This window comes from Penicillium diatomitis (assembly GCF_028827545.1).
Source record: "Penicillium diatomitis strain IBT 30728 chromosome Unknown utg000008l_segment0_segment0, whole genome shotgun sequence".
Taxonomy (NCBI): Eukaryota; Fungi; Ascomycota; class Eurotiomycetes; order Eurotiales; family Aspergillaceae; genus Penicillium; species Penicillium diatomitis.
The window spans coordinates 1,110,875-1,129,588 of record NW_026623180.1 but is presented as its reverse complement, the minus strand read 5'-3'; the positions used below and the strand labels follow the sequence as shown (position 1 = coordinate 1,129,588).

Genomic DNA, 18,714 nt, shown 5'->3' with positions numbered 1-18,714 from the left:
TACAGCTCATGTATACGACCCTCTCAGCCGCTTACAACAATCTGTGATATCAGGTTGCATAAAGGGCTTGGAATCCCAGCATTAAATGTCCTCGGGATCGAAGAGATACAAAGCAATCCATCAGTAGGCGGTACCAAGTAGTTACCGGTCGACATCACTCTTTACATCTTGAGAATTTGGGACGAAAGGCATTTCCATCCAAGGCATGATGAGAATTCGTCCTCGGCCGCGTATCTGATCAAGGTGCACAATATCAACATCAGCTATATCAGTCAAGGATCTCGTTGAGTACTCCTTAATCAATCAGAAAGCTTGCTTGTCCGTGCTACTACCCGCGTCTCCCAATATTGAGAAGTACTATAAGACAGAAGGGAAAAGTGGGTACGCGATCCATATCAATCGGAAAATTACCCATCAGATTTACTGCTAGGTAATAAGTAATGATAATCCATGAGGTGGACCACCATTGAGACAGTTGCTACTGCTGCTCTCATTCCCTCGTGCGTGAGAAAGAAGTACAGCCGCGCAGGTTATCTCGACCAGGTGGTACGCGGAGATTACGTGGATCTCCATTCGAGAACCTATTAATCATTGTGTGTCAATTTTGATTGTGAAAGGCAAGTCGCTCCATGAAGTAATCGAAATTACCACGAGATCAGCAATGAATAACATGCTCTCCATCGTGGCAGCGGACGTCGATAAACAGGGTACCTGCAGGTGACGTAGAAGTATGTCAGTTGGGTAGTAGAACATTCCTGGGCTCAACCGGGCCAACCTCTTCCACCAAGAAGGAAGTGGAGACTGGGGATCCCGGAGTGGAGACATGATGAAGGGCCTGCGAGATGAAGAACATGCACCAAGAACAAGTTGTCATGAATCTGCCAGGGATACTGGCAATCTCAAGTAGCACATTGCTGGAAGATGTGGTCTCCATACCCCCTTCCAGGAAACTGGTCCTCAATGAACGCATCCGTCATGTGGAGATCTGCGCTATGATCAACATCAACATGTTGCTTCATGGGTCCGCGAAATGCATAGAATTGTATTCTGTCTGCTTGCTAACGAGAGAATTTGCTACATCTCGGAACTTCGATCGAGGCAGCATACCCCATCGAAGTTTTCGGACCTTGTCCAGACATAAAGAAGAGACTAGCCGAAGTCTTACCGGGTGTGTGAGAGGTCATATTTCGGACTGAAGTAGAAGTCGCGTGAGGCTATCACTTCACAGGGTCGTGTTGATTAGTTGTCGGAAGACCTTCATAGTATCAAAAACCGAAGAGTCTATACAAAATCTCAAGTCAGTACATTGGCTATATCATGAACAAACGAACGTAATCTCAAGCGATGAATCTCCGCTGAGACATCTAGCTAGTTTCCGGCCCAGCTGTGTTGCATTAGATAGGGACGAGCGTTCAGTCCCCAGACTTGCCTGGGCCCATTCCTTGACAGGGCTCAAAAATACATGATTCAAAGTCAGATTTCACTCTGAGTCTTGCACGACTCGGAAGGGGCATACAGTCTCCATGCGCGCAGTTTGGATGTACTATGTACCATTGTACAGCTAGTGATATGCAAGTCAAGGACATAAGTTGGAGTGAGGAGACCCCCAAAAGTCCACACTAGACAAGCCTGCCGACGGATGGTGTGTCCCACAAGCACGTGACTTAATAGTGGCAAGCGTCTGGACCGGCCGTTGCGGCTTGAGGTCTCTCCACTTCACCCGAACAGCTTGTTCAGGAAACAGGTTTGGGTTTCTGAACAAGATAAGATGTACCGTACCAGAAGGGGTCATTCTCAGCAGGCTAAATCTACCCCACTGCCTGGATCACACTATGTCTGTGACCAAAGAAGTTCCGTGACTGACACACGGCTATGAGTGCCATACTGTCTTTGGAAGACCCTGTGACCTCGCCTCTTCGGGATCATCGTTTCATCATCAAAGCAGTCTGGCCTCGAGGCAATAGTGCCTGAACAAAGATACAACAGAAGCAAAGAACGAAGCATTGAAGGGTAGTGGGACCAGCGGGGATCTTGGCAGCTTTGTGTCCAGCGAGCAGTATAAGACTATAATCATACGGGTCCATATGAGATATCGAGGCACTTAGTCATGACGACGGAATGGACGGAATGGACAGAATGGACAGGTCGACCATGTCTGTGAAGTGTACTAGTAGGCAAATCCGTGATACTATACTAGCATGGCAGTAGATGCTTCACTGCATCACCTTATCCCAGTCACAGTTGGGAAGTGTCCACCAGTCCAGCTTTGTTCGTAGGTAGGAACTCAGTGGTGGAGTCGAGAGGCATTCAGAGGATGGCGGTGCTGTAAACACTCAACAGGAAGTCGTGAAGAGAACAGCCAAGAAACTGGAGGCTCCTTTCAACAAGCATAATGCCAGACTTGATGCCAGCTGTCAACCGGAGTTGAAAGAGCGATGAGCCTCCTCGAAGAACGGACGATGGCACGCTGAATGACGTCCAGGCTGAGACGCCTCCAGTGGACTGCGACGCCAACCACCCAACCCGGCTAACCAAAATTGGGAGTCGGGGGTTGCGGGTCGTGGGTCGTGGGTCGTGGGTCGGACCTAACATCTGCGTAAGGCGAGAAACTAGTGCTCAGAAACCACTACAGTGGACGAAGGTAATTGTTGTTCTCCGCCTTCCTTCCCCCCCCTCTCTCTCTCAAACTCAGCCTGGCCCTGGTCAGCCGCCACTCGATCTTCCCCTTCCCGAATTTCTTCCTTGCTTCCCTCTCCTCACTCTCCCCCCCCCCCCCAGAATACCTCCCCGTCTCCCGGTTCAGTCATGCTTTAATCATCTCCTTCTTCTTCACGAATGCTGGAGACAGTTCCCGACTCTCCCCATTTTCAACAGCGTGGCTTACTGACACTGCAACAAAAGTCACATCCTCACTGAACACTATTTCAAGTGGCATTCAGTCGTCTTTAGCCTTTGACGGACATCTTCAACTGCCTATCCGCTCCGCCTACAGTTTCGTCTTCTAACGGAGTCACTGTGCCACAGACTCTTCTCCACCTACCTGCTTTCCTCGCCATCTCTGGTTCATTCACAAAGTCTCACGCGAGCCTGCTGGGAGGCAACGTCCATGTTAGGCGCAAACGGCAACCTCGCCTAGTTCGCTTTTGAGATCCCTCGGAATGGGCGAACAACGCCACGATGACGCTGAGCAACAACTCAGTGCAAACGACTCTCTTGGGCAGTTCTCTTTTGCACCAGCAACTCGGACAACCGTTGTGACGACGACGACCACGACAACTACATCCTTCCCACCGCTCCTGATCAAACCTCCACGTGCAACAAAAGACCTAGATCCTAGACTTTATCCTCTCGCTTCTCTGCCTACCCCAGCAAACCTCAAAAACGTGCGATTCAAGATTGGAAACCAGTCCATCATCTTTAAAGAACCGAATGATACCTTGGCAGCTCTCACTGAAGTAGGTTTTCCCGTAGGCATCACGTGTGTCACGGGGCAGAACTCACGATCCTTCCAGTTGAACGAGAAGAATGACGCGCTTCAGGCCTCCAACGGCTCGATTCGCTCCGTTAATTCCTTCGCTACCGAGGACGACAATGTTACCCGACGCTTAGCGCCACCGCGACCTGTGCGGCAAGTCAATCAACCTAGTCCTCAGCATTCCCAGCAACAGCGACCCGTCTCGCCTATCTCGATATCCGAGCCTCGTCCAATTATTGTGCCTCGGACACGGCGGGTACCCTCTGAGCCGGTCATCCGACGCAATCGTCCTGCGTCTTCCTCGACCCACCTTTCCGCTGGACTGGCTACTCCCGGACTTGAAAACAATGTGAGTGGTCTCGGCGAGAGCCAGGCCCAGGGCCTAGGGCAGCGAGCTCTAAGTGCGGCCCTTCCACGCAGAGAGACACTGCTCCGGTCGCCTCTCTCTACTGAACTCGAGCACGCTAAGCCGAACGATCACAACCTGGGCCAACAACTCCCTCTGCACACTGAATCGCAGAGAAGCGGGCTGATCCAAAGCGCTGCTGCCACGTCACACCCGGCCTCGTTCGATCAGAACACGTCGTTTGAATCCAGCGAGAATGCTTCCCAGCGAAGACCAGAATTGACAACGCAGCTGTCAGCAATTGAGAATGCCATGGCACAGGACATGTGCCTGCCCAGTCCTAGCTTGTCCCCGGTAGCCGCCATGAATGCTTTGCACGGCGAAGCGTCATTTGACTGCGAGGAGCCAGACGTTGATACTGATTCCAGTGCTGACAATGGGGGTCCGCGATACACGAAGGCTCTTCGTCGATTAGATGCTGACCCGTCTCGAGGTCGGAGTCTGGCCGCCTCCCAGACGGCATCCGCGCCCTCATTGATGGACATGCCTCAGGTCCTCCAGTTTTTCGATTCGGTGCCAGACGAGCTCAAAAGTTACATGATGTATCAATTTCTACGACGTTGTCCCAAGCCAACCCTGCATTTCGTTGCGGAGGTTGTGAACCCAACTTTGAAGTGCGACTTTTTGACTCTGCTACCTCTCGAACTCAGTTTGAATATCGTCAAATATTTTGATGTGCAAACCATGTGTCGCGCATCGCAGGTTTCCAAAAAATGGCGTCACATTGTCAGCTCAGATGAGAAGACTTGGAAGGAACTTCTTGACCGAGACGGTTACGCGTTGTCCGAAGGCGAGCTGGAGCGAGCCATTCGCGAAGGCTGGGGCTGGCAATGCAGCATCTCGAATAATTTCGAGCGTGATCTCAGCAAGGCAATCGTTCCCGTTTCCTGGCCTGCCAAGGAAGGATCTCCAATTGCCTCGTCCTCCCAAGCCCTCGAGCCCATCTACGAGCCTTCCTCCACTCCGATCAGACGAGCGAAGCGCAAGGCAAACACCCGCACTCCGAGTAGAAAGCTGGCAAAGCGTAAGATCTCGTCTAGCGGTAATGACCACGATGAGCCGGATTGGAAGAGGAGAGATTGCGGCATCCGAAGCACCATATGCTGCCGCCAGTGCTGCTGCTGCCGCTGTTTCCTATCCGGACGTGGGCATGCCCTCGCTCCGTGGGTTGTATCTCTACAAAGCGCTCTATCGTCGCCACCACGCCATTCGCCAAGGGTGGATGAACCCGGATGTGAAGCCGCAGCATCTCGCTTTTCGAGCCCACGATCGTCACGTCGTCACGTGCCTGCAATTTGATACCGATAAGATCCTGACTGGCAGCGATGACACAAACATCAACGTCTACGATACCAAAACTGGCGCTTTGAAAGCGACCTTGGAGGGTCACGAGGGCGGTGTGTGGGCACTCGAATATCATGGAAACACCCTGGTATCTGGCTCAACAGATCGGTCGGTCCGTGTATGGGACATTGAGCGTGCCCGATGCACTCAAGTATTCAATGGTCATACCTCAACAGTGCGCTGCCTACAGATCATCCTTCCGACGGAAATTGGGAAAGATGCACACGGTCGCATGGAGATAATGCCCAAGGTTCCTTTGATTATCACTGGTTCTCGCGATTCGAATCTCCGTGTCTGGAAGCTCCCCATGCCCGGCGATCGGGAATACTTCCCAAGTGGTGCCTTGGCGGAAGATACTGATTGTCCCTACTTTGTACGCACTCTGTCCGGCCACAGTCACTCTGTCCGTGCGATCGCAGCACACGGTGACACCCTCGTCAGTGGCAGTTACGACTGTACAGTCCGGGTTTGGAAAATCTCAACTGGCCAAGTCCTTCACACCTTACAAGGTCATTCCCTAAAGGTCTACAGTGTTGTTCTTGATCACAAACGAAACCGCTGCATCAGTGGTGCAATGGATCACTTGGTCAAAGTCTGGTCGTTGGATGACGGCTCACTGCTGTACAACCTTGAAGGTCACAACTCTCTGGTCGGACTGCTTTCCCTACAGAACGACTTTCTCGTGTCTGCCGCCGCCGATTCCACTCTTCGAATTTGGGATCCTGAGCATGGTCACTGCAGGAGCAAGCTGAGTGCTCACACTGGGGCAATTACCTGCTTCCAGCATGACGGCTACAAGGTCATCTCCGGATCAGACCGGACGCTGAAGATGTGGGACGTGAGCACTGGTGCGTGTGTGCGTGATCTTTTGACCGACTTGAGCGGTGTCTGGCAAGTGAAATTTAATGATCGACGCTGCGTTGCTGCGGTGCAGCGTGATAACTTGACCTATATCGAAGTAAGATATGCCCGTTCCCATCAACTCGTATCTCAAGCTAATCGGCTTCTCAGGTCCTTGATTTCGGTGCTGCCCGAGATGGCGTTCCCGATACCAAGCTCGGCAAGCGAATTGTCGTCAACCGTCGTGGAAGGGAGATCGCCGCCGGCAATGTCGACTCGGGCTCGGACTCGGACTAGGAGCTTTGAGCAGACGGCTTGGCCTGGCCTTCTCCTACAGTGTCCACTGTCTTACAAGGATAGCGGATTCCAGTTCCACCATCCTCCAGATTTTTTTTGTTCTTCTTTCCCTTCTGTTCCTCTCATGATCCCCAGCGAGTCCTATTCTCCTCCACACTTTCATCCTTATGCGCTATACCCTACTGCCCCGGTCCTCTACTGCTCCCCATCTTCCGAATTTTATTTGCATAGCGTGGTCGGCGTTTGCGGCTTTTCTGCATTACGAAGGGAGAGCGGCGTTTGGTCGTCTCCGTCCTGATTCTCCACGGGCCGCCAATGGTACCTGCCTTCTGGTGTACATTCAATCTGCGTGGCCAGCCCTGATCGTGCTTGATGGTCGGCTGTTTCTCTTAGCAAGCGATTCATCTATTGAGTCTGGCTCATTCTCTCCCTCACTATTCCAGCCACTCTTCTCCATCTTTCTTCATCCTATTGGTCGTGCGATTGCCATTCCGTTAATGTTTTGATTGCAGGGGTTGCTTGCATATTAGGGACTCCATCATTGACTTCTGGCCTACGGAGTCGCTGAAGCTGAGCACATCATATCTACTTTTGATTTTTGCATTTCTTATCTTTGGCCGCAGGTTTTGACTTGGCAGTCATAGATACAAATTGAATACCGCTATTTATTTTCTCAGATATTCAGTAAGCGCCGTGAGCAGTGATCACGTCTTTGGTGTAATGGATATTTTCATGTATACGCTGATCGATTTGGCATGAGTGCGTAATGCCTATCTATCCCTACTAAGAGTCGTCGAAATGGGAGAAGATTAACGAAATGACCAATCCACTCGATCTGAGGGTCAAGGTTGGCATGTGAGAGCATGGGGACAATTCTCAACTGAAGAAAAATTCTAGATAGCCTTGGAGTGGAGCGTGGGTGCTTGGATTGACTGCATGCCAGTATCTGCTTGTTGTTGCATTCATTTTTCGTATGAAACGTCACTCCGACACTTCATTGTTGATGATCCGACCTGGTAGGCATCGCACCCTCCAAGCTCCCATCAATGCCAGCTGCTGACAAAATAGCCCAACGGACGGCGTCAACGCCGAGGACTCGGCCCGGCCCAACTGGTGTGTCTGCACTACACGTCAAAATCTCTCCCAATGCACCTGGTCCGTCTGACTCGCTCGGATCTGGCTGCACCTGTGTTTGTAACTTCCGAAGGGCATCCTGAAGTCGCTGGATACCTACTGTAGAGGCGCCCGTCTTCATTTGCTTTTTGCCCTTTGCAAGAATTTTGTCCACCTTAGAAAGGACAATTTGATGTGGGATCGCGTATCGCCTGAAAAGACCTAGTATGTCTGCGTCATTTTGCTTGATACCATGCTCGCTGTCAATAAGTATAAAAGCTCGACGGAGTCTGCGTTAATGGCAGATCAGTAAAGCTGGTCGAAACTGGAAAGCGCGCAATTTACTTTCGCAAAATTTTGCAGGAAGACTCACTGTTTTCGGCCCTGAAGATATTTCATGATTTCCATGCCCCATTCCGCGCGACTTGCCTTGCCATATCCTGGCATGTCCAGCAAGACCACTTTGTGTTCACCTCCTTTGGTACCGCCAATTCCAAAGGCGTTCATCTCACGTGTGCGGCCAGGTTTTGAAGATGTCCAGCATATTTCCTGACCCATGATCGCATTCAACAGAGAGCTTTTGCCGACATTGGAGCGGCCGAGGAATGCAACTTCGGGCTCGGTGGAGGAAAGCGGCGTGGTACGGAACTTGCTGGCAGACCATAGCTTCGTCGGCGAATGTCGCGATGGTATAAAAATCTTGTTTGCAAATGCGAGTTGAGAGGGGGTAGGAGGTTTTGTGTCCCAGTAGTAGCAAAGGTCAGATGGTGTGAGTTCTTCGAGGGCGCGCTTGTTGGGATTCGATGAAGGTGAAGGTGGTGAGGGTGAGGATGAAGGTGACGGATCTAGTGGCTGGTCATGTTTATGAGTGACCGCTATGGCCTGCTCAATCGCCGAGTGCCGAGGGACAGATCTGAGAGCTCTCAGGGGTTGAGCAGCTCGTATCCTCATCTTCTCTGTTCGTGGTTAACTGTAAATACATTTGGATCATTGCAGTTCGCGGCAAGTCGATCGCCATCTCCAGAAAATTGTCCGCACGGGCCGCCCGGGCTCAGGCCGAGGCCGCTCTTATCGGCATGGCTGACTGATAAGAAATATCACCGGCCGCTGGCTTGAGCTTCGATGCGGAGTACGTTCTCAAGTTGCAGTCCCGCACAGAGACCACAGTTCTGTCGCCAGGTTGCCGCACCCGGGTCTCACTCTCAAGATGATCAATGCAGTTCTGGTGTTCAACAATAATGGACAGCCTCGTCTGACCAAGTTCTACACCACCCTCGTAAGTTCTCCATTCCGTGGAGACTCACTGACTTGCTTTCCCCCCGCGCAGTCGACTAACGATCTTCTCACAGGATACGCAAACACAACAGTCCCTCATTGCGCAAATATACCATCTGGTCGCCCAGCGTCCCTCAAGTGCCTGCAACTTCCTTCCTCTTCCGCCCCTCCTTTCCCAAGGTGCTGCCAGCACCACCGGGCCTTCCGATGCACCGACACAAATTACATACCGAACGTACGCTACACTCTCATTTATCATGATCTCTACCTCGACAGAGTCGCCACTTGCCTTGATAGATCTCATCCAAGTATTTGTGGAGGCTTTGGATCGCATGTTTGAGAATGTGTGCGAGCTTGATCTCATCTTTGGCTATGAGACGATGCATGCCGTGCTTAGTGAAATGATTGTGGGTGGGGTGGTTGTGGAGACAAATCTGGAGAGGATCGTTGCTGGTGTACGAAGTCAGGAGGGTACTACAGGAAAAAAGAAGGCTATTCAGGCTGCAAGCTCGGGTCTAGGACGCGGAGGCTTGCCTGGCTTGGGAGCTTGGCGATGATAGAAGGGTATACCCTATTCCATGCATAAAAGGCGTTGTACCATATCCGAATGTGCTATGTTTTTTTGCGCCGTTGGCAATTAGATACTTCCTATGAGTTGGACTCTTGATACTGAGCTTATTCTGGACGGTGTCAGGGGCAGTGTTTGAGTGTTGTTTAACACATCAGTCTTGCTTGTTTCCCAAGTATTACCAATGCCTTCTTCGCATTTCGAACTGACTTGCATCAAATATATAGAGAAGCTGGTAATTAGGCCATTACTTCAATCATTTGGAGAAGCACATGCCATATAGCATTGAATAGAACAAGAAGCATATCCAACAAACGGAGTAGAACAGAGTGGGGTCGATGGATTATCATGCTTCTTTCAACACGCCCTGAGGCTGAGGGTCTCGATCCATGATCGTATCACGTGATAATAGAATCACATCCCGATGCGACCCACAGCCCTACCCTGAGCCCTAGTCACGTGGACACGCTAGCGCGACCCACGAGAAATTCAAAAGATTGTCTTCGGTCCAGCAATTTTTTCGATCTTCTCCTCATCGTCAACCGTCACCCAGCGCACCGATCTTCAGTCGACAAAATGGTAAGCACTTGAACATTTTTGTTCAGGCTTCGCCCATTACAGCGATGCCATAGAACAATTGTATTTTGTTTCTCATCATGCTTCCGGGTTTTCATTAAACCGAAGCACAAAATTCCGTCGATTGTCCCAAGAGCTCGAAAGAGTAAATGAGACAATCTTGACGATGATCTGGCTGGAGTTGTTCGTGTAAAAGGCACCTGTAACAAGGTGTCTTTTGCGCGGCTCTCCTTAGAGTTCAAAGAAGATGCAGCCCGTCAAGGACTAGATCGCTGATCTTCTTTTTCTCAATGATAGCCTCCCAAGTCCGGAAAGAAGACCGCCGCCATGCCCTACCCCCAGGGCAAGGCTGGCTCCTCCAAGAAGGCCGCCAAGGTTAGTACTTCTTTCCACTGGGAGCGAACGGCTCGAAGGGAGCGATGACTGATACTAATCAACTTGACGCAGAACCCTCTCATTGAGAAGCGTTCCCGTAACTTCGGCATTGGCCAGGACATCCAGCCCAAGCGCAACCTGTCTCGCTTTGTGAAGTGGCCCGAATATGTTCGCCTCCAGCGCCAGAAGAAGATTCTGAACATGCGTCTGAAGGTTCCCCCTTCAATCGCCCAGTTCCAGAACACCCTGGACCGCAACACCGCTGCCCAGACCTTCAAGCTCCTCGCCAAGTACCGCCCTGAGACCAAGGCTGAGAAGAAGGAGCGTCTCGTCCAGGAGGCTACCGCTGTCTCCGAGGGCAAGAAGAAGGAGGATGTTTCCAAGAAGCCCTACCACGTCAAGTACGGTCTCAACCACGTTGTTGGCCTCGTTGAGAACAAGAAGGCTTCCCTCGTCCTGATTGCTCACGACGTTGACCCCATTGAGTTGGTTGTCTTCCTTCCCGCTCTCTGCCGCAAGATGGGTGTCCCATACGCCATCGTCAAGGGCAAGGCCCGTCTCGGTACCGTTGTGCACAAGAAGGTATGTTCAATCTACAACTCTCATCTCAGTCACCTCAGCATATGACTAACAACGCAACACCAGACCTCCGCTGTGCTCGCTCTGACCGAGGTCCGTGCCGAGGACAAGGCTGAGTTCTCCAAGCTCCTCTCCGCCATCAAGGAGGGTTACACCGACAAGTACGAGGATGCCCGCCGTCACTGGGGTGGTGGTATCATGGGTGCCAAGGCCAACGCCCGCCAGGAGAAGAAGCGCAAGGCTATTGAGTCCGCCATCAAGGTCTAAGTTCATCCTTTCTGGGATGACTTGGGTTTGTCTTGACGTGATCGGTTCCTATCAAAGCGCTTTTCTAAAAAGTCTTTGCTGGGTGACGAAGGTGTTGCGAACAACCTGGACAGCCAAAAGTTTTCTTTCTAGCTAGACATGGGTGGAGATGGGAAGTCTCTTGACTCTTTCCTGCGACACACTTTTTTACCCTCCCAAAAAAGAAAACAACGAATAATTCCCACGACTTCCATTCGGCGCCAGGCTTTTGATGTACCACACCCCTTATGCTTTGCCTCTTTTGCCCTCTTCTTGCAGATACCCATGAATGCATTTCTCAACTTGTTCAAATCATGCCTCTTTGTCGTGGATTCGCCACGTCCATGGCTGATTGTAGTCCTTGTTTAGAAAAGCATTCATGCAATCTGCTCGGCCTCTTATCATCTCCCCTTGTGTAGCACTGTAATTTCTGTGGTAGGCCAAACGGCGCAGTAAGTCCTTGAGTGTGGTGAAGTCGAGGAAAAAAAAAGAAACCATCCGATTACGTGCAGACTTGTTGACTTTGGTATGGATGTCTCGAGTCAAGTGCCTTCATGACCAGGATCCATGCGGTACATCATGCATCCAGTAATGCGGTGTCCATCCCAGTGGTTATTGGGATTTTTCTTGAACCCACTTTGCCTTTGTTAGTGTCTGCATAACCATACCTTAAATTTTCTTCTAGACTTCTACATCATCTGAATATCCCTGTACATGGGCATTACATGCCCAGGTGGGAACCATGCAACTCAAAATATCCCGTCCGATTTAGCACTGACCACCAGATATACCTGCGCATTTTTAGCAAAACGTGCCAATGAACGTCCTCTCAACATCTACTAATAAGTACCCGATGACGATGAGGACGTGAAGGGCATGTGGCGCCAATCTTCCAACCTTAATGTTATTCACCAATGGCCCAGAATGCGATTGTATAGCGTCACGTCAAAGAATCATATCCGAAGGCTGTGCTGCTCATTACCCCCAGGCCTCGACGGGCCAAGGTTTGGTGCAGCTGACACTATGACAAATTCGTTATCTACATTGTCAGTTCTCCGAGACACTAGACGGAAACCTAAGGGCGTGGCTAGAAAATATATTCGAGTCTCCTCTTCAGAGTGGTCCAACCTACGGAAGATACTTTTACAAAAGCATGAGCGGCTTCCATTGTCAGGGCAAGTCCTGCCCATCGTTATCCATTCCACTATTTCCTCCAGGCTTCGGCCTCAGGGCTGGCAAAGAGAGTTTCTTGTCCAGTATATTTGCCGTGAGTCGTGACCCCTCAGGATTAGTAGGCACGGGTGCGGGAAATGTGTCTCGCCCTGCCCAACTCAATGGGTGAACAAATTTCGTATTACTGCACGACAAAAAAGCTGCCCACCTGCAGTCCAATAGGCAGATTGAGCCCTGATGATATCTATGGTACAGAGACACACTCAATGAAATCAAAACGGAAGAGCCCGAATATGCCTAATGCGAGGCTGGGGTGAATGACTGGGAAGAAGACTCCACAATCCTGAATAGGAAATCAAGAGAATAACAAGCACAACAAAAATCAGACCAGCCCAGTCCATCACGCCTCGTAGATTCGGATATTGTTCGGCCAGAGAACCAAAATGCAACGAAAAAAGAAAACAAACGGAGGCGCTTCTGTGGGGGCATGTTGCGCACAGAAGAAAGCAACAGGAGTGTGAAAGAAAAAGTGTTGAAAATTGCATCTTAAATGGATGCAAGAGTAAGAGGAAGCAAAGAGAAGTGCAAATACTTGAATCAAAATGGCGAGGCGTTGGTCATGAATGCGGTCATCCAGTATTGTCATTAACGGTGTGCAGGGGGTCGTGATAGTCCTTGCCGAGCCTGCCATCAAAAAGTCATGAGTTGGGTTTTCGCTTAGCACAGTTGTGTTTCCGTCACGTACCTTCATTTGCTCAATTCTCGCCTTTAGCTGGCTGGTCACTTCCGCAGCACGCTTCCAGTTTTCGGCAGGCTCTGCGGAGCGCGGCGCCACCTCGTCATCAGTGGCATGCGCTGAGCTTCGAGATGACCGCGTTGGGCTGCCGAGACCAGACAGCCCATATGTAGGGCTGAGCTTCCGGCGCCCAAGGCCAAAGCCAGCGCTCTCCCGAGCCCCAAGACCACCTGGTGACTCGATTCCAGTGTTTTCCTTCTCCTCACTTGGTGTGGCGGATACGTAGCTTCGCGGGCGACTGTTTTCGAATCTGGACTGAAGATGCAGACCCGAGCGAGCGGCGTGGCCATTGCTGACAGATTCTTGATACATCGATGTAGAGTCGGGAATACTGAGACTGCCCCCATCGGAACCGGCATTGGGCGGACTCATTGCCGATGCTCGAAGAGCTCGTGCGAGCTCGCGCTTCAGTCTCTCAATCTCGCGTTGCTGCTTCTGAACATTCTGCTCAGCGGCTTCAGCATCACTACGGGCCCGAACCAGTTGCGTTTCTTTGGCTTTGATGCTCAAGACATCTCTGGTGTGATCTTCGATCAACTGTGCGTTTTGATTTTGGAGCTCGGTGATCTGAGAGTTGTACTTGGATCGCTCATTCTTCAAGTCGTCGATCGTGCGCAAGAAATTCTCTTTCTCCGCTCGAAGTGCCTCCAGTTCGGCACGGTCCGCCGCGGACATGGCGTTTACAGCTGGGGGTGCAGGAGCCGGAACGGGCTCAGCTGGCGCAGCAGGTTTGGCGATGGGACGGCCAGCGAGGCCACGTCCGAGACCAAACTTCGGAGCCGCAGGAGGCGGCGGTGCTGCATCTTCCGTTGGTGGAGTCGCAACTCGTCTCTGTGGCGAAGCAAGACCTCCAGGACCGCCCAGCTTGCGCTGGAGTTTCATACCTGCACTAGTAGGGGGGCAAGACCAGGTTTTCCAAGTTTCGAGGGAACTCCCCGAGGCACCACCTTGGCTGGAGGCTCTTCCGCTGGGGCAGGGGCCGCGGCCGCTGGAGCCGGTCTCTTGGTCCCCAATGCAGGTTTCTTACCCGGGGCAGCTTTGCGGCCAGCTGGAGCAGCAGGCTTGGGAGGAGCGACAATCGGCTTAGGTCGATCCTTGGCCTTCACCTCTGCCGTCTCGAAGTACTCTTTGATCTTCGTCTTTCGAATGTCATCCAAGCCCTCTAGGTAAGGATTCATAGCTCTTTCACCCAGAATCTTCATCAGCGTGCCGAGGATCTCTGCACCACCAGATCGAAGTGCCTCTGTGGACTCAGTCATTGCTTTGGTGCCAGCATCGGCAATTGCCTTGATGTCCGGCTTCGAGGGCACAACGCGGGTCGTGCGAAGACAACGAATCAAAAACTTCAGCGTTTCCTGCTTGACTTGGGGGTTCTTGTGCTTCAGGAATTCGAAAATCTCCTCCAAACATTCAGAGAGGTCTGTTGAGGTGAACACGGCATCTAGCGCCTGACCTAATGCGTCTGCTACAGACTGCTTCTTTTCCTTCAGACGCTCCAGCATCGGTGCCATAATAATGGGCCGATACTTCTGAAACCCCTCGCGCAGGCCTTTGGCCAGAAGATCAACGCAATTTGCCGCGACCGTGACCACGGCGATGTTGGCATCCTTCATGCATTTAGCCAGAGCCCTCACAATTTCGTCAAAGGGTCCATCTTTGATGCGGGGAACGTTGACCGCGGTGTACAAGGCATCCAGAGCTTCTTTGCGGTCTTTCCACTTGGAGGATGCGAGCTGTTCGTGAAGATCCTTGGGAATCTTGGGCATCACGTCGACGGGCTCGGCCAAATCAAAGACGTCCACCTCTTCCGCTCCCTCCTCTGCATATTCTTCGCCGGCCTGATCATCCCCGCCCTCACCAGCTGTGGGGTTTGCGCTCGCAGCGGCCATGGCATCTTGCTGGGCCCGGGTGAACCGCTCTTGCTTAGGTTGGGCCTCTTGTTTGACGTTCTCGAAGAGCTTTTCCAGGTCCTGCTGCTGCACTGGCTTGAGCTCAGACCAGAAAAGAGGCTTGATAGCTTCGCGTAGCCATCGGTACAACTCCACAGTCAGATTCTGTGCCTCGGCTCGGACGTTTTTGTCAGCGTGACCGAATACTTTGGGTAGCGCTTTCAATGTAGGCTTGGGATCTACAATTTTGCAGCCAAAGTTGTGGTATAACGTGGTCAAAGCGGCGAGCGCCCCGGCAATCGTCTTCGGCACCTTGTGTGATACAACGGGAAGGAGATCCTCAAGGACACCATCGGCACTGTCTAGCTCAACGCATAGCAGAAGAGCTTCCTGCGCACTGGCCTTGCCTGCTGGCCTGGCACAAGGTAGACCCTTTTCTGCAATTGGTCCAACAGTGGAGGCACGGGTCCTATGTAAACATCAGTACAATGAACAGAGGCGTCTTCAGGGGAGATAGGCTGCAGTACCTTGTACAGGCCTGCACTCCACCAAACTTCAAAAAGGCACAATAAGCGCCTAAACCTTCCACCTGAGCGGCGACGTTGGAATCTGCGACTGCACCCTTCCATAGCCCAGGGTCTTGTAGGAACGGTATGAAAACGGGATCGGACTCGTCGGGGGATTTTTCGAATTGTGCCTTCGCATCTTCGTATCCTTCTTTTCGCACTTTCCAGTTCTTTCAGAGCTGCTAGTCAGTGGCACCATCAAAAGGATCAGAGGCGCAAAGTACTCGTCGAATTCATGCGCGGGAACGAAGTCACACCTTGTGAGCGAACCGGTCTGGAAGCGGCAGAGAGGAGAAGTCCTCCACTGCATCAGCCATGTTGAGCGATTAATTAATCGGAGGGGTGGAGTGTAAATGTTCGGAGGTTTGAACACTGTCTTGAATATGTCTTCTGATTAGTTCTGATCATCGTAGTCGATAATGCGCGGGAGATTCCTCATAAACAAAGGGGAGGCAGGCCTATTCAAAGGCAGTGCGACGTGGTGATGGTACCTGAGACTTCCTCGGTGCCCAAAGCAACGGGGGTTTGCCGGATGAGGTCAGTCTGCGACCAGAGAAATTGATCGCCAACAATGAGGAGCACAAGGTGGCATGCAAACCACCTGAAATCACATGAAACGTGGGCTGCTGATGTACAGAAAGAGAAAGAGCGACTCCCTTCGAAGCTGTGTGTTGTATTGTGCCTGCGAGCGTCTTCTAAAGAGGGATGGTTTAAATGACGGCGGACTGGCGATCAGAAAGTAAACAAGCGGGCTTGGCGGTGTCGAGGGTTGTTTTTGTTGTGACCCCGCGATCACCGGCCTTTGCGATCCTCAGACCTGACGGCTTTCCTTGTCGCAAATTCTGAAATCACTGAGCTCACTGTTGCTAAGAGATCTTCCAATATCAAAATTTTGACAGCACCAAGTGGTGTTCCACAATTACAAGCGACCAGGAGACTCGACAGTACCAGTCCTCCCCGGTATATGCGGAGACGCAGTGAAGATCTGATCGAGACGCACACAATCCCGCCGGCACCATGAGCCAGCTCCTCACGGCGCGACAGGCGGAGGAGCTGTAAGTGTTGAATCAAGGCTTTGATTTCCCACCCACAAATACTGACACCTGGATTGTATCGCAGGCACAAGGCAATGATTGCCTATTTGACCGCCGCGAACCTGCCTCAGACTTGCGCTGCACTACGAGAGGAACTCGGGGACTCGGTCTCTGTGGAAGACTCTACACTCAAGAAGTATGAAGGCTTGCTGGAAAAGAAATGGACCAGCGTGGTGAGGCTACAGAAGAAGGTGAGGGGCAGTCCTGTTCGGCCTAGCGCATGCAGCATTGCGCAAGGGCGCAAAGAAAGAGGGAAAATGGAAACTGACGTGATATCCCGGTAGATCATGGATCTTGAAACCCGATGTGCTAGCCTCCAGACTGAACTGGACACCGCCACACCTACGTCCCTTTCCCGAAGAAACCAAGATCCGGTATCATGGTTACCTCGAGACCCTGCGCGCCATGACCTCGAGTCGCATCGGGAAGCTGTGAACTGTGTGGCTTTTCACCCAATCTTCTCCTCACTCGCGTCAGGATCAGAAGACAGTACGATCAAAATCTGGGATTGGGAGCTGGGCGAGCTGGAGAGGACCATCAAAGGTCACACGAGAGCTGTGCTTGATGTTGACTATGGTGGGCCTCGTGGTGGAACGCTACTCGCTTCCTGCTCGTCTGACTTGACGATTAAGTTGTTTGACCCAGCGGATGAGTACAAGAACATTCGTACTTTACCTGGCCACGATCACAGTGTTTCAGCAGTCCGATTCATTCCATCCGGAGCCGCAGGGTCGCCTATGTCGGGCAATCTGTTGGTTTCTGCGTCTCGGGATATGACTCTTCGCATATGGGACGTGACGACGGGGTATTGCGTAAAGACGCTACATGGTCATTCAGGCTGGGTGCGAGATGTTGCGCCCTCGCCGGATGGACGGTTTTTGTTCTCTGCAGGAGAGGATCAAGTCCCGCGATTATGGGATATCTCATCCGGAGAGCCGAAAGCCACCTTCCTCGGCCACGAGCATGTGGTGACGTGTGTCGCTTTTGCTCCCACGACAAGTTACCAGCATCTTGCACCGTTGGCTGGGCTCAAGAAGCCACCGCCATCATCATCGTCTGCAGAATTCGTTGCCACTGGCTCCCGTGATAAGACCATTCGCTTGTGGGATGCTCGGGGCAATCTGGTGAAAACATTAGTGGGCCATGACAACTGGGTGCGAGGATTGGTATTCCACCCTGGGGGCAAATTCCTTCTCTCGGTGGCAGATGACAAGACTCTCCGATGCTGGGATCTCACACAAGAATGCAAGTGTGTTCGCACCATCAAAGCTCATGATCACTTCGTGAGCTCAATTCGATGGGCGCCATCACTGATCAAGGAAAGCCACGCCAATGGTACTGCGGGGGCAAATGGAGAAGGCCAATCCAGTACAGCCAAGGATGATCCCAATGCGGCCCATAAGATGTCGATTCGCTGTGTTCTTGCGACAGGGAGCGTTGATAAGAAAGTACGGGTCTTTGCATCATGATCGCGATATAAGCGCCATCAGCTTTGGTGCTCATAGTAGACACCCGAGAACACATACCATCCCCCTTGATGGGGCTGCACCTTCAGACGCTCATTGCGAGTCTTGGGATTTAGAAGGGTCGCCGTTTGTCATTTTTGGGTAAAGGAGTTGATTTTCTCTTCCGTGATACCAGTGACTTTCCTTTTCCGTTTGCCATTCTCGTTGACATTGAATGCAGGTCAGTGTTGGCTGGCCATGAAAAGCAGCAGACAGAGGGTGGATTCATTTTAGCCGTGCCAGATATATCAGGCTATTCTGCTTTTCTTTGATGGTCATGGAGCGTTTTCTGAATATAGTACATACTTCCCTCACGGTTCTAATGCCGCCTTATGAGATTCATGCTATTCCCACTTCAATGGAAGTCACATATTACCACGAGACCGTGTCCAATAGCAAGCGGCAGAGAGATCCTGCCTGTGAAGGGGGAAAAAATAATTCATGGTAGTTTAGTCAAACAGATATAGTACAAATTTGTCCCAGAGTACATTTCCCGCACAAGCTAAGGACAATATGGACAAAGAGGCACGAAATGAAATTCGCAGTAAAACACACTGC

The 18,714-nt window shown here is 51.6% G+C and overlaps 6 protein-coding genes across 6 annotated transcripts; 4 read left to right on the top strand and 2 right to left on the bottom strand.

Moving 5' to 3' along the window:
* Positions 1-3,158: 3,158 nt before the first annotated feature.
* Positions 3,159-6,362, top strand: N7539_006414 (F-box/WD repeat-containing protein; the record flags this gene model as incomplete). Its single annotated transcript, XM_056936016.1, has 4 exons — positions 3,159-3,455; positions 3,495-4,905; positions 4,955-6,183; positions 6,237-6,362. 4 exons carry the CDS (start codon positions 3,159-3,161, stop codon positions 6,360-6,362), a joined length of 3,063 nt encoding a protein of 1,020 aa, XP_056788940.1.
* Positions 6,363-7,356: 994 nt separating this feature from the next.
* Positions 7,357-8,426, bottom strand: N7539_006413 (translation initiation/elongation factor MRX8; the record flags this gene model as incomplete). The annotated part of the gene is made up of 2 exons (XM_056936015.1): positions 7,357-7,765; positions 7,849-8,426. The coding sequence occupies 2 exons, from the start codon at positions 8,424-8,426 to the stop codon at positions 7,357-7,359; spliced, it is 987 nt and encodes a 328-aa protein (XP_056788939.1).
* Positions 8,427-8,682: 256 nt separating this feature from the next.
* N7539_006412 (putative AP-3 adaptor complex subunit sigma) lies at positions 8,683-9,307 on the top strand (the record flags this gene model as incomplete). Its single annotated transcript, XM_056936014.1, has 2 exons — positions 8,683-8,751; positions 8,825-9,307. 2 exons carry the CDS (start codon positions 8,683-8,685, stop codon positions 9,305-9,307), a joined length of 552 nt encoding a protein of 183 aa, XP_056788938.1.
* Positions 9,308-9,894: 587 nt separating this feature from the next.
* N7539_006411 (60S ribosomal protein eL8) lies at positions 9,895-11,115 on the top strand (the record flags this gene model as incomplete). The annotated part of the gene is made up of 4 exons (XM_056936013.1): positions 9,895-9,897; positions 10,192-10,269; positions 10,342-10,851; positions 10,915-11,115. 4 exons carry the CDS (start codon positions 9,895-9,897, stop codon positions 11,113-11,115), a joined length of 792 nt encoding a protein of 263 aa, XP_056788937.1.
* A 1,836-nt stretch (positions 11,116-12,951) lies between these two features.
* N7539_006410 (putative spindle pole body component) lies at positions 12,952-15,874 on the bottom strand (the record flags this gene model as incomplete). Its single annotated transcript, XM_056936012.1, has 5 exons — positions 12,952-12,990; positions 13,052-13,933; positions 13,987-15,460; positions 15,519-15,727; positions 15,815-15,874. 5 exons carry the CDS (start codon positions 15,872-15,874, stop codon positions 12,952-12,954), a joined length of 2,664 nt encoding a protein of 887 aa, XP_056788936.1.
* Positions 15,875-16,574: 700 nt separating this feature from the next.
* Positions 16,575-18,120, top strand: N7539_006409 (WD40 repeat domain-containing protein; the record flags this gene model as incomplete). Its single annotated transcript, XM_056936011.1, has 3 exons — positions 16,575-16,612; positions 16,677-16,842; positions 16,936-18,120. 3 exons carry the CDS (start codon positions 16,575-16,577, stop codon positions 18,118-18,120), a joined length of 1,389 nt encoding a protein of 462 aa, XP_056788935.1.
* Positions 18,121-18,714: the final 594 nt, after the last annotated feature.